Source organism: Oryzias latipes, chromosome 20 (assembly GCF_002234675.1).
Source record: "Oryzias latipes chromosome 20, ASM223467v1".
NCBI classification, from domain to species: Eukaryota; Metazoa; Chordata; class Actinopteri; order Beloniformes; family Adrianichthyidae; genus Oryzias; species Oryzias latipes.
In genome coordinates, this window is record NC_019878.2 from 7,321,280 (window position 1) to 7,346,950 (window position 25,671).

The following is a 25,671-nucleotide window of genomic DNA, read 5'->3' on the forward strand; positions in this document are numbered from 1 at the left end:
CAATTATTTGTGTGTGTTTTTTTCCTTGAAATAACACTCTTCAACCAAAGATCGATGTATAGGTTTTCAACTTTATTGTGTTTCAAATGGAATATAAATAGGCAAGGCTATAGAGCTTTTAAAAGAACAAGTGCAATATTTTATTGGGAGGACTTTTTCACAGAGATATGGGAAAACAAACAAGAACACTGATAGAGGAACATGCACAGAAATAAAACATGCAAATGTGCAATTTTAAGGTCAAGCACATTTTTTTAATTTACATTTCTTTACTCTAAAGTGAAAATTACCACTTGCTTTTGATGTTTTCTGGTACATTTGGCACATGCAGACTTCAGAGTAGCATTGCCATGGATCAGTGAATGAGTCTGGAGGCTTGACTTCAGGTTTGGAACCTTTCAGTATCTTTAACTGCTGTAAGTTACAAAATACAGGAGAAAAAAACAGATTTTCAGATAGAGGTGTGTTTTTCAGTGTCCCACACAATAAACAAAATGTTGTTTTTTTTTATTTATTAAAACAGAAAAAAACAGGCTTGTAGGATCATTACAACAGAAATTGACAACTTTATGTAACAGAAAGTTACACAACAGCATGAAAAAAGAAAAAACTGAAGTAGACATTTAAAGTCAAAATCGATGCTCCTAGAGCAATTCCCTACAGGAACCCCTTGGTCCAACGGAGGTAGCTGGAGGTGAAACCTTCCACCTACAGTATATAAACTCAAATCAACCAAAAACCTTTTTAAAAATCCTTCTTAATTTAAAAAAATATTTTACTTTAAATATTTTCCTTGGGCAGCTTCTGATTCACCAACATAAAAAAATACTTGCATGTGAAAAGCATTTTTTTTTCCAAACATTAATAAAGACATTCATCACGGCAGCACTGTGAGCTTTCCTAAAGCCTACTTAACACTTGAATGACTTTAATTTAGAAGTTTTATTAATTGGCTGCACACAATCAATTTAAATACTTCAACAATCAAAGAGAAACAGGGGGAAAATAAACATCTATTTCCAGATAGACTGAAGTTTACCAACAGTTAGGTGCTCCACTGTTAGCTTACTCATGGAAAAAGGAATCTAAATATGTTTTCATGCAGTGTGGGTTTTTTCTGATAACATAATCTCCAACATCTATTTTTAAATCAGAACTATCGATTATAAATGAGAACTGGATGGACTGAGTGACCCCTCCCCCTTGGCGTTCCAAACAGGAAGTACCCACTGGCTCCAAGGAGCCAAAATCCCATCAATTCTCTAGAGAAATAAACAGCTATTACTGACATTCTATTTACCAGAATAATTATTTTTGCTCTGCTCCTTTTTTAACATGTTCTTGATAATATTATTTTTCTTTATTGTGAGTTATTCTTGTTAAACTGGCCAATCAGATGCCTCAATGAAAGTATCTGGTCCTCTCGTTGTCAGATTCTCCAAGCCCGTTTCAAACAGTAGGGGTGTGGACTTCAAACAAGCTCCCTCCTGGTTGGCAAAAGTGGTTGCCGTAGAAATGATGACTTAAAGCGAATCGGACCAATTATTGCTTAGTGACATCTGGCTTCAACACAGCGGGATTCGTAATGCGAAAAATGCCAACTGGATTGACTTCATTTTGTTGGAGCTGGAAAGAAGCCATTTTCTATGGTTGACATCACTCTCACTTGATCCAGTTCTCTTATACACTCAATGATCAGAACTCTATGAAAGCAACGTTTGTTCAAACCAGAAGTGAAACAGATTTCCTGTGTGGTCAAAGATGTGATAAACATGAACACTGGATTAATTGTCATAAATCTTGAGTTCTTCCCTTGTGTTTAAATGACAAATGAGGGAACTTGGGATGTCTTCACTAAGTTTATCAAATACGGGTGAGTTGAGGTGTGAAGAAGAGTAACACATGCTCCTCCTTACCTGTCGTTGCCTCCTCCACGGATGATGTTGGACCTGTTGAGGCTGAACAAGGGCGAGGACCCGGGCAGCTGGCCCGGTCTGATGGGCTTGGCTGAATAAGACCAAAAAAAAAAACATTTTAATACAAAAAAAACATCAACTTATTGTGTTATTTAAATAAAATCCTCTGGTTTCTAAATCTCCAGACTGACTTGTTCTGAAATTCAAGTTAGGGTGGTAGCATTTGTCCAGAATTCATGGATGGGTTAGAGCCCACAATGAGGCCAAAGAAGTCATTTTAGCCATTTGTTTATAGATAAAAACAGTTTTGCCAACACCTCCTCTTCCATGAGGAGATGTCATGTCTTCAGCATCTCTTCAGGAAGATTCTGTTGTATAATACACAAGAGTTTTTTAAGATGCATTGTTTGAGAGGAAGAAATCATGAGAGCATCCCAGCACAATCAATACACAATCTCCCATAAAGACACTTGTGCACACGTTTTTATGACAAACTGTTAATGTAAAAAAAAAGTTACTGCTAGGCAGTCATCCATGTTTTTAATCTAATGTCCTGAAGGTCGATGCAGGTCTATAAAACCTACTCTTCCAGAGCCATTATCATATTGTTTATTGTTGACCTATCTTACTCACACCTACCCAAGTAGAACAGCTCAGACAGCTCAACTTCACAATTTAGGAGTCTGGGGGTGCTTCCACCCACCTATCTGTGCAGAGTTCCTCCTGCCCATGTTGGGTTTGGGTTTGGCGGCATCCTTGATGCGCTCCATCTCCTGCTGGTAGAGCTTGCGCTCACGAGCCGCACTCTCTTTGGCTTCTTTCAGGGCCGCCTCCAGGGCTTTGACCCGCTCCACCATGGCGCGCAGACGCTTCTCCACTTTTGGGATCTCAGAGCGAAGGTCAGCATTGTCCCGCACCAGCTGCAGGCGCGAGTGAAGCAGGAATCACAGACAAAGATGACAGCACTGAGAGTTACTATGATGAATAAAGTATGTGTAGATCCTCATTCCTCCAGGTAAATTCCATCAAAGTAGTGGCTACTACTAGTTATCCGGCCTTGATTCTACTTTAGAAGATGTTTCACTTCTTCTTCAACAGGTTTTTTTCTTAGTTCTGGTTAAAAACTGAGTTGAATAAGGCTCTCAGAGAAATGCCTTCTACTTTAAATGTTAATGAATGAAATGTATTTAACTCTTGTGCTATCTTAGATGACCCCACCCTTACATTGACGTGTTCTCCCTACCATGACAAAGGTGGATAAAGGTGGAAAGATTTCATGTAATCCATGGACACCAGTGAAGATCACAAATCATTGAAGAAAAAAGTTTCAGCGCACTGTCTAGTGGGTCTAGATGACCCAACTCCCAATGGTAAAGTGCCTAGGATAGCACAAGGGTTTAAGCTGAGGACAAATTCAGTTTCGCACCCTAAGCTTGATCGTTCAGACCTTCTGATAGAGAAGGTCTACAACAAAGTCCATAAAACTTCACGGCCTGAAGCTCAAGAAAACTTACCTGGGTAAGCCAAAGTATGATCCAAACACACCCACAAGTTTGTATCTGAATGCTTCAAAAGAAAAGGTTTTGAATGCTGCTTCATGGTCTTCAACAGGTTATAATGAAAATTATCTTATAGGTTTGAATTTCAAATTATTAAAAACGAAGATTTAATAGCTGAAGGACATTCAGAATTCTATTGATTGTAGGTGCTTTAAAAAAAAAACTTTTGTCCAAAACACCATCGATGCCCCCAAGACCTCAAAAACCAAGAAACGAAAACACAGACAAATCTCCTAAAAATTACTTCCGTTTTTTTTGTTTTCTTTTCCTCCTGTATTCTTACTTTTCTGTGCTCTGTTTGTTGTGACATTTTATTAAAATTACTTTTGCTTTTTCATGACTTCTTAGAAGTTTTGTCAAAAGACATCACTATTTTATTTGATCGTTTTATGTTTGTGAGTGAAAGAATGTTCATCCTCGGATGACAATATCTTTTCTATTCTATTCTATTCTATTCTATTCTATTCTATTCTATTCTATTCTATTCTATTCTATTCTATCCTATTTGAGCGGAACAAGATTCCCTGTTCATCATTTACTGGAAAAGCTTTACTGCAGTTGTTGCTTGAAAAGATGGGGGAAAAAAACTTGTTGGGTTCAAGAGAGCAAATACTTTTTATAAAAGGCTACATGGTTTAGATGTTTACTTGTACAGCAATTTACTCCCATCCTTGAAGGCCAAACCGCTTTACAGTCCCATTCACCCAAATACACATTCACACACTCTGCTGCCTAACACTGGCACCATCCTGTAACCACCAAAAACAATGTGAGTTCAGTGTTTTGCCTGACTTCATCACATGGGCAGCAGGCTGGGCAGAAACTGAACCTGCGATCTTCTGATCTGAGATCGACCGCTCTGCCACAGCTGCTCTCAAAGCTTTTTCTCCCAAACTGATGACATCATAGCTGAATAATTTGTCTTAGTGTTGTTTCACATCAAAACTGTTTATTGTTTGGTCATTTTTAGAGTTTAGAAGTGGTAAAAAGGTCAAATCAAAGAAGTCATGAAGGTGTGTGGTTACCTGTTTGTGAACTTTGGTCAGCTGCTCCAGGTTGCTCTCTAGGAAGGAGATCTTTTGTTTCTGAGCAGAACTGTCCTCTGAGTCCTCAGAGTCCTGAGTGTTCTGTTTAAAACAAACAGAAAACAGCTGCATTTGTTCACAGTGAGCACATACATGATTCCTTCTCATTCAGCTTTTCAGAACAAAGACTCCTGCTTGTCTCCAAAAATCCCAGTAGTAGGTTGACGAGTGAGCCGAGGACAGCAGAGAGCGTCTTTGTTTATCTGTTGGAGCCTGAGGCTGCAGACAGGGGACTCGCTGAGGCCTCGGGTTCTTCGTTTACAGCTACCTTTGAAGAATCCTGTGGCCTACTTACTGCAGACTCTGCCTGCTGTGTTCCCCACCTTCATTAAAATTTCAACAAGGTGCAAATTCAATGGCGTGTGCCCAGCACGGGGAGGACAACAGTCTGCACAAATATTCCACTCTCCTCAGGCAAATTCAGAGGACAAAGAGCTGATGTGAGCGCGGATCAGACATAAAACAAAATCAGGACTTTTACCTTTCTGACTCTTCTGGATAAATCCTTCACAAAAAGTCTCCGCAGGTTGTGGAGGGTCTGCAGCTCCCGAGCCTGCAGGGAAACCGCCACAAAAGTCTCTAAAACATGGAGCTTAGAGTTTCCTTCAAGAAGCTTTAAAGATGAACATATCAGATCAAAATGATGGAAGAAGTTGAATTTTTGAATAACAATATATATACCGGTATACAAATATATATTGTTATTCAAACAAGATTAACTGGGTAATTTTTATTAATTAAATTTCTAAAACTACTTTAAAGCCTAAAATGCATCAAGACATTAAGTGAGGAGCTGCAAGAAAAATTTCTTTCGGTTTTGACAAACCAGTTGGCCTTTTATCTGTTGGTTTGCATATTTTGGCAGAATTTAAGCACCTTTATGTACTAAAAAGAATGACTATATGCATTAGTAGATTATGAAGTCCATATCGTCTTCTGGATAATGTAGAATGTTCATCAACGCACAGTAAACAGGATCTGAAGATCAAACTTCAGGGGTGTTCTTTTTTGGTGCTTTTTTAATGATGACTAAGCAGAAGTCGCTCCCCCAAATCCCCTGAATTGACCTAATTTTGATTGGATATGTTTCAACTAAATACGAAAGCACTGCTGTTGGACATTTATAGACTGTGTTCTTCCGGGTTGAACTGGGTTTGCTCTCTTCTTACAGGTGAAATCCATAAGCGTGCCTGCTGTGCTGCTTAAAAGATGTCACATCTGAGTTAAGGTTTTGCTGTTCTGCTTCATATTGAATTGGCCAGGTGTTGTTAGATATTGTAAGGATTTGAAAAATGTTTGTAATTTTTCATTAATGTTGTTTGAAAAATGTACAGTAGATAGAATATTTATGTCACAATTTTTTTTCAGAGACGTTTTTCAGAAAAAAAGTTGCTGGCAGGTTAAATATTTAGAGAAAAAAACTGACCACAGTCTCTTCCAGTCCCCTCAGGTCCTGCCTGGCCTGCTCACGCCGGTCCTGCAGAACCCTGCAGCACACAAACCAGACATTACTTCAATCACATGCAGCCCTTGCCGTATTTAGTCGGAATAATGCAATTAGTTACGTGAGCTCCTGCAGCTGGCGGCTCTTCTCCTGGTCAGCGGCCTTCAGCTTCTCATGCTCCACTTTCAGCCTCTCCTGCTCCAGGACGATCTGCTGGTTCAAGCTGCTCAGAAATCAGAGACAGACTCAGTAGACGTTCCTCACTCCTCAGCATAACAGAAGCATGAGGAGCAGCGGTCTTACTCCTGCAGCTCCATGACGAGCTTTTCCTTGCTGTCCAGCTCGTCTCTCAGGCTGCTGATCTGCTTCTGGTAGGCATCTCTGTGCGACTGGATCTGCTTCTCCACAGCTTCCTAAAGACATGACACAGCTCCATGTCTACAGATACAGAACCAGAAGCGGACTTACTGACTGAAGGCCACAGTACCTTCACTTCGTGAGCAGACTGGATCTCATTCTCCTTCTCCATGGCATTAACTTTCTCTGCAGGCAGAGAAGTGTTTATGCTGGTATGGATTTCATGATTTCTCAGTTACATAATGTATGTCCATAAGATTCTTCATACCGACTATAAACATGGCGTGAAGATCAAAACTTTACAATGCTTGCCCTGCACAAACTGTCCAGTTCATGTGGACATGCACCTTTTTGTTCTCTTTAAATAATCAACCAATTATCGCCCCCTAGAATAAAACACACCCAATCTGCAGTTCACGTGAGCTGGATGGCCCCGTTGGTTAAGTGCAGGACTCGCACATAGGAAATAAGGGTTCAACTCCCAGTGGGAATTCTCCACCTAGAGAGGGGGATCCCTGAGTTCTTCGGCAAGACCAGGGATGCTATCACATCTGAGCCTGGGGGTGTCCGTGTCCCTGTGGTACAGGTTCTGGTCCTTGGCCGTGAGCGCTGGGCCTCTTCGAACAGTGGTTGTTTCGGGGGACCCCCACATCTCTTGGCTGGGGGTGCCCCTGCCTTGCTCTCTCCTTGTCCTCCCATGGGGTGGGTGGCTGCCTGGAGCATGGGTGGGTCTCCCTTGGTGGGCCCTGGCTCGTGCCTGCAGTGGGGGGGGGGTGCTCAGAATTCCTCTGTGGTGGTGGGCTGCTGAGCTAGGGCTGGGGGTGCTTTTCTGGGGTGGGGCGCTGCCACCAATTTACAAACTATAGACCTGTTTCTCTTCTTCTACAATTCTCAAAAATTTTAGAAAAAAATCTTCAATGATAAATTAGTTACTTTTATCAATAAACACAACATTATAAATGAAAACCAATATGGTTTTAGAGAAAACAGATCAAGCTCATTGCCTATTATTGATGCTGTGGAGGAAATCACAAATGCTCAAGACAAAATAAAATATGCAGCTGGAATTTTCATTGACTTGAATAAAGCACTTAACAATCTTAATCATGATATTCTACTTGACAAACTAGAAGTGTATGGGATAAGAGGACTAGCGCTAACTTGGGTCAAAAGCTATTTAACCCTTGGTACCCTTGCTATCTTAGATGATCCCACCCTTACATTGACGTGTTCACCCTACCATGACAAAGGTGGATAAAGGTGGAAAGATTTCATTTAATCCATGGACACCAGTGAAGATCACAAATCATTGAAGAAAAAAGGTTCAGCGCACTGTCTAGTGGGTCTAGATGACCCAACTCCCAACGTTAAAGTGCCTAGGATAGCACAAGGGTTAACAGGAACCAAACAATTTGTCAAAATTGACAAATTTACATCAGAAGCCAAAGAGATAAGTTGTGGTGTCCCACAAGGACCAATTGTGGGGCCGCTGCTATTCAATATTTACATAAATGTTTCAGAGCTTTTGAAACTCATATTATTTGCTGATGACATAATATATATTCTATTCTACTGACAATCATAGGGAACTTATCAATGTGGTGAACACAGAGTTAAACAAATTAAAGTCATGAATGGATTATAACAAATTATCTTTGAACGTAGATAAAACCAAAGTGATGTTTTTTGGTAACTACGCAAATACCAAGCTCTCAATTCAAATAAATAATATCTCAATTAAAAGTGTTTTTTATCGATGACAAACTAAGTTGGAAGCCACACATCAGACACATACAAACTAAAGTCTAAAAAAGTATTTCAATCATAAATAAATCTAGACATCAGTACAGTAGATATTTATTGTACTTTCTACTAATATTACCATATTTCACCTAATGTATAGAAATTTGGGGGAATAAGAGCTCACTTCATCCTCTCTTTTTACTTCAAAAACGAGCCGTCAGAATTGTACATAAATATAACTTGATCATACAAACAATTTATTTTATCAATCTAGACTTTTAGAACTTTATGACCTTGTGAATTTTTACACCGAGCAACGTCTATACGGAGTCAGTGGGAAATCGTTACCATTCAATATCCAAAAACAGTTCTTAGAAAATGAAGGCGGCTACAAACTGAGGGGATGTAACTTCAAGATGAAATTGATAAGAACCACAAAGAAAAGTTTCTGAGTGTCGTTGTGTGGCACTAAACTTTGGAACGGGTTAAGTAATAAGCTCAAGCAATGTTCAAATATCCAAATATTCAAGAAAATGTATAAAGAAACTCTGATTTCAGGATATGAAGATAAAAGGAGTTAAGGATCAACAATACATGTGTGAACTTGATTGTGGTGAAATAATAATCAATAAATAAATAATAATCAAAGCTCTTTACTTACAACCAATGAGTATTACATTGTGTAATGTGCAACTAATGATTACTGAAATGTTTTTATTACAATTAATAAGCTATTGATTTTGTTTACTTGATCTGCAATGTGTAGCAATAATTACTGGTTTAATGTGATAATGTGTTCTAACGATAATCACTGATTATTACATAACGGTTACTGTTACTGTTTACTGAAATCATGAATGAACGTTTTCTGAAGATAAGCTATCATTACTAAGCACTAGATTTTGTTACTTGAAAAGAATCTAACTAAAACTATAGCTAGGTAGCTCGGTTGGTAAGGTAGAAAGCTGCCACGCAGGAATCCAGGGTTCAAATAATAAAAAACGGTACTGGCGAGCAATTAGCATCACCAAGTGGGGTAAGCCCTTTGGCAAGACCCTTAGCGCTACTCCTGAGCGCCTTTACGGATGGGTCAAATGCGTAGAAGAATTTCCCATTGTGGGATAAATAAAGTATCAATTATTATCATTTATAATAATGGATATCTGCACTTTTCCAGACGCTCAAAGCGCTTGTGTCCATTATTCATTCACTCTTCATTCATACTTGGTGATGGTGGAGGCGTGGCTGCCAGTTCGCGCCTACAGTCCCTCTGACCATCACCGGGATCATTCATGCTGGTAGGCAGTGGCGTTAAGGGTCTTGCCCAAGGGGCCCCACTTAATAGCTCACCATTGATATAGTAACTGCCCCCAGTACCATTGTTTATTCCCCTCCGAGAATCAAACCCTGGATTCCTGCATGGCAGCCCCCCACCCTACCAACCGAGCTACTATTAATTAAAACTATAAAATAAATGAACTCAGTAGGGGTGGGATTATATAAGATCGCTTCTTCCTATAACTTTTCAAGCAATAAATCAAGCTCTACTTGACTTTAGTTAATGACTACTGTTTTTAATTAAGCATAAGGGATTTAAGTGTCTTTTCAACATTGTCTCTCAGAAAGAATCAGTGTTCTATACTCTATTGTCTTCACCTTTCCATCACTGAGACAGATTTTCTAATTTACACACAATGTGGCTAAAATATAATATTAAGGTAAAAATGTGTCTAAATGGACGAGCTTGTGGATTTGATGTGAGAACTTGTAAAATAGGAAGGGAAAAGTTGTGCACCAAAAATCTGAATCTTTGTGTAAAAATCTTCTGCTGTGAACTGACAAATTCCCATTTGCATGTGTTCATTTAGAGTTATAACATCAAATCCGTGATTACAACTACTCAAATGTGCTTCTACGTGTGCATGAATCTGCTGCGCGAATCACAAGTGCGCCACAACGGCGCTCTGACTTCTGACACATTCCTTGCGTGTCCGATAATGGAACTAGGGGGGGGGGGGGCTTAGAGGAGGGGGGAGTCAACCAATCAGATGGCAGCACTCGGAGAACTTAGTAAAGTCAGAAAGATCTTGACAGCTTCGGACCTCCTGCCTCAATAACTCTAATGATAAATGTTCAAATGTGCCAGCAAGTATCTCAAACACACAGAGTGAACTGCAAATGCAATCTGAAAGATTGTTTTTTTTCCTGCCTTTTAATGAGAAGCTGTAAATGCAGACACTGCAGCAGCGAGACGGCTGCCAAGGGACCATCAACAAAGTGCAACCTCCAATTTCATGGAACTAGATCACACAAATAGCTTTGACAAATCAGCAGGTAATCTGCAGTTCATTCAGTCTGCTACTGCTCTGACTTCTGGTCAGAAATATTTTCCATTCATCCATTTGGTGAATGGGTGAATGGGACTGTGACCATAAAGCACTTTGGTCCTTCTAAGAAGGTAGTAAACCACTATATAGGAACATCACATTTACAGTTTGTAAAATTCTCTGCTGTCCATTTATTAGTACTGATTCTGTGTTCTGTCTTTGCAGAAAGAAGGTAACTACCAAGTAAGATGTAATGCATTACAATTCTGAGACAGTGATATTGCTAAGTGAGGATTTCTATTGCCACTGACTCAGTGCAGCTCATTATAAATCTGTCTGTTTCCACTAGGGGGCGTTCCACATAGTGGACTGCTTTAGAGGCCTCTCTCTCACTGCTAAGTTGTGATTGAATGCAGTTTTCCAGCACCGATGGAGGGTTGTTTTCATGCGCTGTTATGTCGTTTGTGCTCGGTTGCAGTTCTTAAGAACAACTGATGAACAAGTCTCTGCTCACCCTGAGCTTGGATCCTGACGATCTCTTCGTTCAGAAGGTCCACGTTCTCCTGCAGCTGCCTCTTTTTCTGCTCCACGTTCTGCAGACTGTCTGTCAGGGATTTGATCTTTGCTTCTTGCTGGACAGGTAAGGTCAGATCCATTTTTCCATTAAAGGAGATGAAACAGTCACCACAAAAGACAGTTCCTCTGTCACCATGGAGACAGCATCAGGATTTACCTGGGAGACGCGCAGCTGGCAGGCAGTCAACTCGCTCTCAGCCTCCTGCAGCGTCTGCGATCTTTCCGCCTGGCTGCTCTCCAGCTGCTTGCTGCGCCTCACCATGGTCTTCACCTCTGACTTCATCTTGCTGATGTAGAGGCGGGCGACGGTGAACTCTTCATCAATGACGCCGCTGCTCTCCTGTTGCTGAAGGTTTAAGCAACAATCTCGCTACTTCTGCTTCAGTCTCGGTGCTTAACCACTTCAACCAAGTGTCGTTAAATAAAACGAAAAAACGATTTCAAACAGAAATAAATGTTGGAGGAATTCTACAATCGTATCCACAGAAACAGATCATTTCAATGGTGGTGTCTACTAGAGGTCAAAAGAATTTTTGTGGAAGCAGAGGCAACAACTGGCTGAAAAACTAGATATTTTTAAAAGACTGAGGATGGAGAACATCAAAAAAGTTAACAAGCCCATCTGAAATCCTATTTACAGGCCTTCTTCAACCATTTTCTCCTAAAAAACATCTAAAAACACTTTTGCTGAAATGTTTTTCCTTTGTAAAAATAGTTTTCCACACTTCAAGGTGAGTAAATATTTTATGTGACCCTTTGATTTATTTGCTGTAAAAACTGAATCTAAAGAAAGTAAAAAGACCCCTTTTTTCAAGATAAAATGTGTCATTCTGTGTTGTAAGAAAACTAATCTTATTAAGAACGTTTTTAATGGCAAAATCATCTTAGTTTGAGGAAAAGTGTCTCAGCAACTAGAATTTGGAAAGACAATTTTCTCACCGCATTGGCCGTTTTTGTTTTTTTTTTGCTTATTAAAAGAAAATCTGCCGATGGGGTGACAATTTGATTTTTTTTGTTATTTCTAAGGGGCCTGTTTTTGCAGTGTGGCAATACGAAACCAGTATAGAATCACCATGGGAACCATCTATAAACATCTATTGTTCAAAAGCTTATGATTATACTGGTTCTGTTTCATTCATTATAGACTTAAATTTACACCAGGCAGAGCCTCTTTGAGGTCAGAGTGAGTCTGAACGACGGGATAGTGCATGATGTGTGATGGCTACTTTAATCCAGGTTTGCTCCCGCCAAACCAATAACAATCTGGGGGGGGGTTACTGTCGAGTTCCTCCACCTGCTAGTCTAGGGGTCTAATCTGAGGCTATGGAGCCACATGATGCTCATTTTTCATAAAAACGCAAAACAAAAACATATTATTCAGACTATGACACATTGACCAAAACAAAACAGTTAGATAAGTTGAACAATGCACATTACACTACCCAGCTCCTGGCTATTGTGCCCATTATGTTCCAACAGTCCATCAAGCAGTTCAGCTTTTTAGTGGACCAAAGTCCTATTTAAACAATATGATGGATTTTTTAGAGGAAATCTGTTTGAGCACAACCAGAATTCATACATAGGGTGTGCCGCGTTGCAAGGTGGACTTTCCACTTTTGAAACTAATTTGAATAATAATTTTGAGTGCGTCTTGAAGTTTCAAAAATGTTAAATTTAATTTTGTCTTGTTAGGTTTACACATTTTTGCACAGAAATTGTCAAATGTTATAAACTATTTCAGATTTAAAAACAAAAAAAATGTTTTTCTCTTTGTGTTTGTGTTTTATTCAAGCCAAAAACAGCATATTTTATTAATCATAATGTTGACAATAATATAAATAAAAACCAGTGTCTTATTTTTCTAAAGGGATGTTGTGGCTTCCGCTGGTTTTAAGTGACTGAGAATTAAACCTAAATGGCCTAAAGTGTTTAAGGTTGCAGCCCCATAAGCCCCTAAAAACACTCAAAATTTATCACTCCTCCTTATTTCATTTATCTGTTGTGTAATAATTACTTGTAATTTCTTGTTTTTGATGACTAAATTATGCACTTTTACAGTTTACATGAGTTAAAATAAAAGCTGTTGAACTAATTTGTGCTTTTTAAGATGAGAGTTAGGGAATTGCTCCCTTCTGAAACCAGCCCCCAGTGGTCTGTTGACAAATTGCAACCTTTCTGGATTTGCATTAAATTTCAAATGGAAGTTGGGGGCTTGTTTTAACCTTTTCTGTAACCAAAAAAGATAAGTGAGTGTGGCTTTGGTGGAATCAAATGTTTCAGCAACATTTCAGTAGAGACGGGCTTGTTAATACTGTTGACCTTAATGTCGTTGCTTCCCACAGCGATGCCGATCTCAGCCAGGTCCTTCAGTAAGGAGGACATCATCTCAGTCACCCTCTTCTTCTGGTGGTTGGTCATCTCCTTCAGTTTCTGCAGCTCAGAGTCAATGGTGGTCAAGCAGCTCTGTTGGAGAAGAGCAGCTCACGTTGGACATAAGACGCTGTGGCGCTCCACTGATCACATGAAGAACCCGTTCAGCCTGAACAGCTTACAGACTTCTCGTTCAGCTCTTCACTCAGAGCCTCGAACTCTTTGGCTTTGTCCTCAACCTCCTGGCTCTTCTGGTCATAGTTGACAGCCAGCTCCTCCAGCGCCTGCAGAACCTCCTTCACCTCCTCCTTGGAGGCTTCATTCTCAGCCAGCAGGCGGTTCAGCTCGCTTTGCAGGGTGTCGTGGTCGCGGCGAGAAGAGCCTAAGAGCTGGATGGAAAATAAGCCATGCTCAGAGGGATGTTCAGTTTAAAAAACATTTAAAATTTAGTCAAAAATTACACATTTGTACTATTAGAAGGCTTCTCCGGAAAACCTCCACAGTTCCTGCTGCCTCAACAGAGCACAGAACATTGTCAGAAACACTTCATTCACTCCTCATTGCCCTCTGACAGACGACACAAGTTGGTTAAAGCCAAATCACCTCAAAAACCTATTGCACAATCCAGTTCTTTTTGACAGAAATGGAAAAAAATTCAAAACTGGTGCTGCTGAAACTCCAAATGTTGAACGTTTTTAAAAACTTACTGCTTAATTGGCTTGATTTTTTTTAAGAATATGTTTTAACATTCTTTCCTAATTGTGAATTCTTGATTTTAATGACTGATGTACCTATTGGTAGTTGTAAATCAGTTGCAATTTCTTTTTTTATGAATAAATTATGCCCTTTTATTTAATTTATTAGCTGTATATCAATTAGTTGTATTTTTTGTTTTTAATGACCAAATAATGCACTTTTTATTTATTAGTTTTAGAGTATTAAATTAAAGTAATTGTAATTGTTTTTTTTTTAATTTTGTTTATCTTTTTAAACTATTTTAATGTAATTTTCTTCTCTATTATTTATTTATTCATCTTCTAATCCGTTTTGATCCCTTTTGGGGTCACGGAGCTGCTGGAGCCTATCCCTTGCGGGGGAAGGCAGGGGACATCTGGACAGGTCGCCAGTCTGTCGCAGGGCCACACGTCATCATGACATCACATGCCCATGCACTCTCAGTCACATCTAGAGTAACCAATTAACCCATGAAGCATGTTTTTATTTTGAATTTTTGACTACTGCTGATTGCTGCTTCCCAAAATGAACAAAAGAAAACCAAGTTTAATTACGGTAATTAATCAACTTTAAAAGGTCTGCCGAAATCTGTTGTTGGGTTCTCCAGGGTTAATAAATGATGGGCTGACCAAAAACCACTTTTAAATGTCATTCTACATGTAACAATTTCTACAGTCATAAAAAACCGAGAGCTTTAACTCTGTTCCCAGATCAGACTTTGTTAGACACAGAGAAAGGCAACATCAGACACTACAGGTCTCAGTTAAAGTTTATGTAGTTGTGATCTGACACTGATATAAAAATGTTAGGTCAGAACATCTGGAGGAAACTTTAGATCAGATATGAGCACAAACATATAAAGTGTTAGGCACGGTAGTGGAAGGCTGATGATTCGGGCAGCGTGACCTCAAAAAGCTCGCCTGTGGAGACATCTGTGGGTCTCAGAGCTTGTTTGAGACTGGGTCATTCAGCAGCACATCAAGAAACCCACACCCAGATAAGACTGCTGCAAAAATGAAAGCTCCTCAACCTCAATGATATAAACTGCCTTAGTGCAGAATAATGATTCAAAATTCCTCCATAAATTTACAAACAGATGACATTCAAACAGTAGGTGTTTAGTGGAAATTAAAGCTCTTTAAAGCCACAAATTTGGAGGGTTTATTTAGAGAGTTACAGAATGATTTTGGAAACTGCCTTGAACACTTTAAAATTGATCAATAGATGATCAGGGTGGACATATAACCTATAATGACAAAGTCCACCCTAAATCTGTCTCAAAGACCTGCTCTGATGAGAATCTGCTTGACTGCTAACATTAAAAGGAAATCATTAGGGAAAATGACAGGAAAGAGAATTTAGTCACCTCCTCCAGTTCCAGCATCTGCTCCTTCAGCTCCTCGACCAGCTGGGACTGCTGGTTGATCTCATCATCCTAGAAGATGTAGACAATGACTTGTTTTTTTAATATTCTGAAGGAAAACTACACATCAGCAGGTTTAAATGTTTGGTGTGGATAAGGAAAGCTCTTTGGATAAAGGAAAGTTAAAGAAAGCAGCTTATATCCAGTAGTTACAAACACTTTCATTGTGTTTCTTTCTGCACACAAATTCCATCTCATCTTTTTCCAGCATCACCTTGTCATCCATCTCCTTGTAGAGTTTGGCCATCTCCGCCTCGTATTTCTGTTTCTCCGCATCCGTGAGTTTGACTCCGGGTAGCGCTCCGAGGGACGGTTTCGTTGCTGGCTTATCATTGGTGACTCCAGCGTCCACATCCTGCACCTCCGCTTTGGCCTTCTCTTTGTCAAACTGCTCCTCCACTGGCACAGTCTCTCCTGCAGAGGGCAGAAGAGAGGCAGAAATGAGTGCTGATTTTTACTTTCTGCTTCTAATAAGGCTTCTGAAGTCACATCATGGTTTCCACACTCTCCCACTAGCTAACAGCCACTCACATCCCTGAGCTAACATTACAGTGCAACTAGAATGGCCTAAATTAGACCCATTTGTTTTTGTCTTGTTTTTTTTGTAGAAAGCAGCTGAGCCAGATGACAGCAGAGGCAGTTTTGAACCTCTGTGGAGGTGCAGCCTTCACCTTTCCTCCATCGGTTCAGTTCGTTCTCCAGCCAGGTGACAGTGTTTCTTAGAGTCTTGTTTTTCTCCTTCTCCTTCTCCCACTTTTTCTTCCACTGCTCCGCGGTCAGCTCCACGTTCAGGGTCACAGTGTTCTTGATGGTCTTTGCCCTGAGAAGGAGGTTATGGAGTGATATTTCTGCCACTACGTTGAACACAAATGAAAATATTAAATATTTGCTTTCAGTTATTTTTTTTATTTTGCTTTTAAATGTGTTTATTCTTTGCTTTCAAAACATTTTTTTGCATTCAAAAACAGACAGCTTTGTCACGTCAAACTGAAACTTAACTCAGCAAAATCAAAGATAGTAAAAAAGCGAGATTTGACACTACGCATGCAAAAATGTGTTTACCATCACTGGGATCATTCATACACATGCCAGTGGAGCCACACTGGAAGCAAGGAGGGTGAAGTGTCTTGCCCAAGGACACAATGACAGTTGGCTGGGGGGAACAGGGATCAAACCGCCGACCCTCTGATCATTGGACAACCTGCTCATGTGCCTGAGCCATTGCCAACTGTAACATGGATTGCAACCAACTGTTGAGTGTCAAGATCTTCTGTGAACCATATTGTTTCTGTTGTTTAATCTGAGAATTTAAGGCTTTATTTTCTACCAGAAGCAAAGCCATTTGCTCTATTAAACTATTTTTAGAGGAAATGTTGGCGTCTTGTGTGAGACTGAATGCTGAACAGGCCTAAACCAACAGATGTCTCATCATTTCAGGAATAATGTAACATACATTCTGATGATAATCAATCAGCAAACGTCTTTGTTATATGATAAATAGTCTGCACAGGACTGATAGGAGCCTAATTATGGCAACGCTAAAGACTAAGGGAAAGGATAATCACAAAAGCGGTGGGGTTATGTAAATTTGCTTCATCCCACACCCATTCAAAAGATAATCAAACTATTCTGTATCAGTATTTTTAATGTATCATGTATGTATGAGTGAGATATAAAGATATCACTTATAAAATACACTCACTGGCCACTTTATTAGGCACACCGGTCCAACTGCTCGTTAAAGCAAATTTCTAACCAGCCAATCACATGGCAGCAGCTTAATGCATTTAGGCATGTACACATGGTCAAGAGGATTTGCTGCAGTTCAAACCGAGCATCAGAACGGGGAAGAAAGGTGATTGAAGTGAGTTTGGTTGTTGGTGACAGAGGGGCTGGTCTAAGTATTTCAGAAACTGCTGATCTTCTGCGATTTTCACAGACAACCATCTCTAGGGTTCACGGAGAATGGTCAAATAAAGAGAAAAATATCCTGTGAGCAAGAGTTCTGTGGGCAGAAATGCCTCATTGATTACAGAGGTCAGAGGAGAATGGCCAGACTGGTTCCAGCTGATAGCAAGACAACAGTAACTCAAATAATCACTGGTTACAACTGAGGTCTAAAGAAGAGCATCTCTGAATGCACAACACGTCCAACATTTAGGCAGATGAGCTTCAGCAGCAGAAGAACAAGAAACTGAGGCTACAATTCACACAGACTCACCAAAACTGGACAATAGAAGATTGGAAAAATGACAAATAGGTGATAAAGGTTCCACACAATATTTTAGTGATCTGTCCAGGCCATGTGAGTACCTTAATCAATAAGTGAGGAATCAACAAAAGGTCAAATAGTCTGTGAAACCACAAGTAAAGCAGAACGTAGGGACATGAGGCCATCAGTGGCTGTGAGTACCTCTGTCCAAACATCAGTGTGGACCTGGTCTCTGCATCGTTGAAGGAGGACGGGGAGCAGCAGATCACCATGGTCGTCCTGCAGTTTCCTCCTAGAGAGTCCTGCAGGATCCTCGTCATCTTACTGTCTCTGTACGGAACATAACTCTGACACAGCCAATAAGAGATTTTTTTAAATACTTGGTTAGTATCAAAGTCTGCTGTGGATTTGAGTCATAAAGCAAACACGTTTTTGTACAAATAAAAGATAAACACCTAGACACGTCCAGAAAAAAAAGGATTGGCTATTTAAAAATCCACCCAAATGAAATGTTTTAATGCTAAACCGCACGTGTGGAGGAGCAATGTTGCAAAGTAAAAAATACTTTGAATGCTCTGAATTTAGGATGCAGTACTTTTTTTGAACACTGAGTGTCAGGATTTCATATAATTTATTTAAAAGTAAGTTAAGTTCATGCTTTCAGCTAAGTCAAAAGACTGCACAACACAAGGAATACAGTGATCCAGCATTAAACAACTGACCACTGTTACAATTTCCTTTTTTAGGAACTATGTCACAATGGTGTAGTGGTTAGCAATCACAGTTTTTCTAGACCATGCATGGGTTTCCTCTGGCTTTCTCCCAGAGTTCCAAAACATGCCTCATAGGTTAATAAATGTGTGAAGTAAATGTGCTACACTGTCCTGCACCTGGGGGTGCCCCTCCCTCACCCGACAAAAGCTGGGATAGGCTCCAGCAACCCCTTGACCCCTAAAGGGACATAGCAGGTTTAGAAAATGCATCACTGGATGTTTCTTTTCATCGACTTTTTCCTTGTTTTGCTGATTGAGTGACAGTATTCTGAAATCAGACACTCTGCTTTGGTTTGACTTACAGAACCCTCCGCCAGAGCTGAGATGACATTTCCTAGCGAAGACAAGGACTTGTTGATCATCTTAGCTTCATCCAGCACAGTGCCCTCCGCTCCTGTTTTCCCCACCTTTAAACACAGAAACTCCCATCAGGCGACTTCCCTCCTCGAACAATTGAGTAGCGGAAGAAACTCTTTTCTAAACTCAGAGAGATTTGTTTTCTTCAGCAAAACTGGGTCACAGAGAAAGGGGAGCAACAAGACGTTTTACTTTTTCACTCCCGGCCAGATCCACCAGGTACAGCTTCCCGGTAAGCTTCTGGTCAGTCTGAGTGTTCTCCTGCTTGATGTTGATGAGGAAGATGCTGTGGCTCCTGGAGCTGTGCTCATTCATGTCTGACGTGAAAAAAATACCCACAGTTTTTTTGATGAAGCTGTGTTCAAATATGCAGGAGACACAGACAAAGCGTACATACATCTTCCTTCAGTTCACCTTTACTCCCAAACTGGAAACATCCCTGCAGCTGCTTGATTAGGAGAAGTTTTGAGCAGGAAGAAAAAAAACGTAGAAAATTCTGTTTCTTCATTATTTCTCCAAACCAAATTTTATAAATTTAGAGTAAGAAAAAGTTCATCTAAATGTTTTTATTTATTACTGAATTTCATCAATTTTAAAATACTATTAAAACTCTTTAAAAGTGTACCATACAGTGGAATTTAGCACTTCCCTATTTGTTGAGTAATATTTTTTCTAATTAGTATCTTTCTTGTTATTTTCTATTCACTATTTGTTCACTTATAATTTCTTACTCAGATGTTGCTTGCTGTAATTATTTTGTGTAAAAATGTTATTCTTATTGCTTTGTTTTACATGCACTTATCTTCTATAAATGTGTTTATATTCAATAAATCAAAAAAAAAATGACCAGGAAGAAAAATGTAAAAAAAAATAAAAATAAAGAAGGACATCTAGACCAGAAGTACAGAAAGTGGTAAAGAGATTTTTTTTTTATAATTTTGTGTAGGAAACCCCCCCACTGAGGTTAAAACTCAATGACAGAAAAGCTGATCAAATATCCTGTGGGCAAAAATGTATTTTGGGAAAAATGAAGGTCTCTGAAAATGTATATTAAGGTTAGTATATTTTCCAATTTTCAGCTGTCCGGCAAATGACGAGCTGCAAAAGCTGCAGGATTTAACGGGGAGTTTAATCCCTTTCAGTGTTCACTTTCAAAATGCAGAGTGAATGACGAACCACACAAAACAAATGTGTGAAACGTTTTGACATTTCCCTCAGATCTGAATCAAAACTTTGGGTTGTCTCAGTGGTTCTCAAACTTTTTCTCTTGTTCCCCCTTTTGAAGGAGGAAAAACGTCCCCCCCCCCTCCCCACCACGAAAAAACTGTGACAAAATGAGCCAAATATGTTAAACTTTGATACCATAACGAACTCCTGTTTGGATGTAGAGCCTGTGATAAGAGGAATGTTCCAGATCCGGAAGCCCAAAATTCTGGTCTACGCGTGTTTGCATAGAATTTTCAGTAAAAGTCACCGCTTGAACGCGAGTCGACGCAGCCAGTGTGTAAGCATCTTTACTGTGACCACAGTAAATAAAGTCTGACTGACTGACAGACTCACTTCTGACTCTTTTGTCCCACTTTATGCACCTTAGAGTTTGGTGCATCTTGTATATGACATAATTTCTAAAATAATTTGTTGACGATGCTCTTGATAGTCTGGTGCACCCTGTAGTGCCTAAAATATGGTCATTGTTTTATCCAGCAGGTTTGTCTCAGCTTTGATCCTCTCTCAAGGGTGCAGTGTGAAACCAAACTTGGCCAAATGACCCCCTTAGTGCAAAAGTGTCCTCAGAATCCAGGACAAGTCCGATAATGCATTTGTTGAGGTTCTGAGGAGGAACAGTGTCTCAGCTGGTGGCAGTCAGGTGTCTGGGTCAGGCTGAACCCATGAGAAGCAGCAGAGCTAAAGGCGCTCAGTGTACAGACTCACTTGTGACAGCCACGTGTCTGTTGTTTTTGCCTTCATCGATGGCGTCCATAACCTCCTGAGGACTGCACACAAAGCGCTCGGTACACCCCTGGGAACACATCACAAACACATGCTGTGTTCTCTAAGCTGTCACACAGAGTCAGCTATTAATGGATAGGAAGTCCTCCAGCCTTTTTATCCTAAAAAAAGATTTTTTTCTGATGAAATTGTGACCCTATTATGTTATCTTCATGAGTTTTCGTCCTGATTTTTTCATCTGATTGTGTAACAAGCGAGTAAAAATAGCAAAGGGTGTTGTGAAACACAGCTTTTACTGTGGGAGATTTTCAAACATGTCAGTGAAACCTAAATGAACTAGCTCACCTTCACATATGGCACCCTGTTCTTGTCCTCGTGGACAGAGAGGTTGATCTTTGTCACTGCAAATCAAAGTGTCATTAGTTCTTCTTTTTCTTAAAAGATAAAGGTAATCCAGAGTCAGAGTATACCGTCCAACAGGTCCCGAATTTTGTCCAAATAGATTTCAAAGTATGAGACCTGCAGAGAAAAGAGTCTGAGTGAGACCTGGGCAGATGTGTTCATCTGGGCCAGAGACATGGACCCACTTTGATGTGGAACTCCAAGTTTTCATCCATGGAATAGATGTAGTTGAAGATGTCTTGAACAATTCGAGGAATGATTCCCATCATATCTGGATCATGCAGCTTCCCCTTTACAGAATTATACAAAAATATTTGTACGTTTTGCTTTCTTTTCTGCATAAAAGCAACACCCAGATTTCCAGATTACCTCCATGGTGTGTGTTTTGCCCGAGGAGGTCTGCCCGTAAGCAAAGATGGTGCCGTTGTACCCCTCCAGAACATCTGTTGGCATCAGGACAGGATTTTCAGAGCAGGAGTGCGTGTGCCATTAAGGCTTCCTCTCCTGTCTTTGCAGGCTTACCTCGGACAATCTTCTGGGCCACAGCATTGTAGAACTGCACCTGGGTGGTGTTGGACTGGAACACACGATCAAAGTGGTACGGTTTTCCCTGCAGAGAGCAGGAAGATTGTTTTCATTCAGTCATTTCTAATCACTTTGTTATTTTCATCTCTTAAGTGACTGCAGTAGAAAGGAGGATGCTGCATGTACAGATGCTACCAGAATCTGACCTATAAGTTTTAAAAGGACCATCATTTTTACAGCATGTGCAAGAACACGGATCATGGTTTTAATGATCTTCAAGCAATGCCATAAAATTACAAACAAAAATCCAATCTGGGTCTATGTGTATGTGAATGGATTTGCTGAAGCCCCTCCCACAACCCATTAAACCCATACCTGATGTAACATGGGGAGGCTATTCCAGAAATATGCACAGCTGTCAAGATTTTTCTATTTGTTCTACACAAACATCTTCTTTGACCAAAACCAATCATTAGAATTCTCGCTAAGGCATGTTTATAAAGGAATGAATCGACAGTTTGATATTCTTATGCTTTCAGGGTTCACAAGGCTGGAATAGTTTCATCAAAAAGCTGAGCAACAAATTAAAGTCTTCCTGCTGAGAAGACTGAGTGCTTCTTCCCCTCTGAACACGAAGCCAGATAAAAGAGGGCAGACACAAAGTCAGAGATGAGAGTTTTTGCCGTTTATGTCTAAATGTTGACAGATTTTAATAGATAATTGAAAGTTCTAGATAACATTGTTTGGCCACAATATCACATAATTTATTTCTGTTCAAGTTCACTGTCAAGTATAAGCTTTTTTTGCACAACAGTGTAAAGTGTAAAAGAGTGCAATTGACAGACGTGTGAACCACGTCTTGCTTCGGTTCTCAACACATCATGCTTGGCATGCAAACCAGATCCATATTTGGACGTCTAATTATAACTTCACGTGGACGTTAATCAGCAAAGAATTCAAGAAAATAGTTTTAATTAAAAAAAAATATAGAAACGGTTGTCATCATGAATGGTGTTCTACTATTTAGGCTTAAACATATTCTATTCTAAATTTTTCAGAACAATTGACATACTGTATTTTCCACACTATAGCCATCGATGTGTAATTCCTGATTGGCCTTTGACTATTTGCTGGTTTACACAGTGACGTGTGCATGCAGGCGTCGTTGCTATGCATTGAGTCACATCAACAGAAACCTGCTGTTCCTGTTTAGGACAGGCAGCCATCAACCCCAAAAATCGGGCTAGCTCCCTCGTTCCTTAACCGATTTTCACAAAACACACCTTAAATTAAAGCTCGAAAGATGATTGAGCTTGTGGTATATTTAAAAATGTCTTTTCTCTAAAGATGTATCTGTAAACGTTGTAAGAACTGCTCCTTCTAGAGTTACAGTTATATTTTACTAGAGTTACAGGATTTTTATTTTGCCTATTTCAGAATCTATGCTTGCAAATGCTTGTCACCTAAGCCCAGCAATGACGGAGATTGATGAATTTCAAAGGCACGAATGGCTGATAAACTTAAAGAAGTTAAGGAACAAAGCCCTCTGAATAAAAACACCTCAAAGTACTGAACAAAAAAGAAAAAAAACTCTTTCTACCACACACACAAATAAAATGAGGTAAGCAACAACTGAATAAAATCTACCATAATGAAAAAAAATAGAAACCACGGCTGTTATAATCTTTTATTAATTTTGCATTATTTCTACATACGTGGCAAATACATCTCAAATGCATTTGAATATTCCATTCAAATAGACGATTCCATAGTCCTTTGAGAATAATACACCTCCTCCTCTCAGCTGGCATCTAACCCTAACCCCCATCCAGGAAACATGTTTTAAACTAAAGAACATGTATCATAACCACTGACTGTGAAAACAATGGACAAATAGCGGTGTAACGTCTCCCATAGTAAATGCCTTTCCTCCAGCTCTCATGAAATGAGGCATATCCCTCACCATTGCTCCCTGACACGGGAGCCGCCACGTTCAAACCATCAACAGTGATTGGTCCGAGTCGCTCTGACTCATCGTATCTATGGCAGTTGCCAGTCGTAATGGTGCATGTGTCTTACGTCGTTTGTGACGTGACACTCGATCCAGAATATCAATGGGCGCACCAGATTATACATCGCATCATCAATGAATGGTTTATTTTCAGACTTGCATCATATATAAGGCGCACAAAACTGCAGTCAGACTTTATTAACCATGTTCCCAGTCATTCTAGAACTTGTTTGTAACACGCTAGCCACATTACGAGTGTTAGTGTATTCATCACATCTGGAACCTTCACCTGAAAAAACAGACTCATATCCATAAAATCAAACGTTACTGTGACTACACTAACTCCTAACCCTTGTTAGTGACTACACAGTCCGACAGAGCTACATGTGAGCAGTGTTATATTCACGCTAATCCCAAAACCTGTTTGCACCCGAACTAGTCCATAAGGTGAAAGGTGTGAGGTGCTCCAGTTCATAAGGTGCGCTGTCTTTTTTAAAAAAATAATTCAGGCATTTAGGTGTGCCTTATAGTGCATAATATTAAGTATATGTACAGTATCCCATTGCATATCAAGTACATTATATTTTGGTTTTGCTTTTTACCCTTTACCAGCTCATTAAAATAAAACTGCTTCACTGAAAGTGGCAGACAGATTTGTAAACTACTGTTTGCAAACTCGTCTTTGCATAAAAAGCCACCTAGTGGTTACCTGGGGAACTGACATGACTCCAATCACTTTAGTTTTCAAACCAGCTTCAAACAAGAAGTCTGGATTTGTCACAAAAGGTTTTCTGTTGACCATTTTTAGGTCTGGCAATGTGCAACAATTCAGATAAGAATGAGTCCCCTGTACAAAACACTAAATATTTCAAATAATTGCTCATTATGATGATTAGTACAAATTAGATGCTTAATATTGACATAAACAGAATCAGTCGAGTATTTGTGTTGATTATTTGGGGCAGAAATATGATGCTTAATTGTTTCTGTACAGGCCTGAGACATCCAATGGTACATAAACACTAATCAGTGATGGCAATTGTAAAAAAAACAAACGACATTGCTCTAGAGCAAAAAGCTACAATCATGCAGAGACAGCTCTGTGAATTTCAGAAAGTGCTTTCAGATCTACCACAGATGTACTTCCCAAATGAAGGCAGATTTTCTTATGGAGGCATTATTATTAATACAGAATACTTCTACATATATTTTTAACTAGTGTTTAAAAAGCAACAATTCTTTAACAAATGTTGCAATTTTTAAATCTCAAAAAAATTGAAGACTAAAAAAGCTGTAAATCTGATTGAATACATTTGTTTAATTTTTTAGTCCTCTATGTCAAGCAAGGAACGAAATGTTTTATTTTTTTAGGAAGCAGATAATAAATGTACATTTACAGGTGAAAGTTAGCTCAATTTAAGATCTACTGTGTAAATAAAGTTTCATATTGATGTGAAAAGCAACCAGAACCTCAAATGTAATCTGAACTTTTATTTAATAAAGCGGTGACTTGAAGCTTCACCGGGTTTGTATTCCACTTGGGTTAAAATTATTGGTTACAAAACTTACATAAAAAGTTTAAATGAGTTTCCATTACTTTATCTTTATTTTTGTTTAATAATCAGCATCACAGACTCACCGCGATCACCACGCAGTCCTCCCCCTGAAACTTTGGGATGTACTTGTCCCCCCGTGCCACCTCTGAGCTATTCAGTGGCCTGAAGCGGCAGACCACCTTGATGGTGGTCTCAGCGGCGTCCGCCATGCCTGCTGCAGTGGATGAGAGGGCAGAGAGCTGAGCAGCAGCAGCGGCAGAAGCAGCAGCAGGCAGGACTAAGGTTTTTTTTTTCAGAGCTTCTGCAGCTGCAGCTTCAACTGAGGTCACTTTGGCCTCAAGGTGATTAAC

At 39.6% G+C, this 25,671-nt stretch overlaps 1 protein-coding gene across 1 annotated transcript; it reads right to left on the reverse strand.

Moving 5' to 3' along the window:
- Window positions 1-51: 51 nt before the first annotated feature.
- Window positions 52-25,595, reverse strand: kif5b (kinesin family member 5B). The gene is made up of 26 exons (XM_004080880.4): window positions 25,405-25,595; window positions 21,752-21,839; window positions 21,599-21,672; window positions 21,415-21,519; window positions 21,298-21,346; window positions 21,173-21,228; window positions 20,810-20,897; window positions 19,070-19,194; window positions 18,823-18,927; window positions 17,949-18,094; window positions 16,207-16,355; window positions 15,750-15,949; window positions 15,479-15,547; window positions 13,560-13,766; window positions 13,327-13,470; window positions 11,165-11,353; window positions 10,946-11,063; window positions 6,492-6,547; window positions 6,308-6,417; window positions 6,126-6,227; window positions 5,987-6,047; window positions 5,042-5,113; window positions 4,501-4,602; window positions 2,620-2,836; window positions 1,917-2,007; window positions 52-414 (listed from the first exon to the last, which is right to left on the reverse strand). Exons 1-26 carry the CDS (start codon window positions 25,528-25,530, stop codon window positions 408-410), a joined length of 2,856 nt encoding a protein of 951 aa, XP_004080928.1. The 5' UTR covers window positions 25,531-25,595; the 3' UTR covers window positions 52-407.
- Window positions 25,596-25,671: the final 76 nt, after the last annotated feature.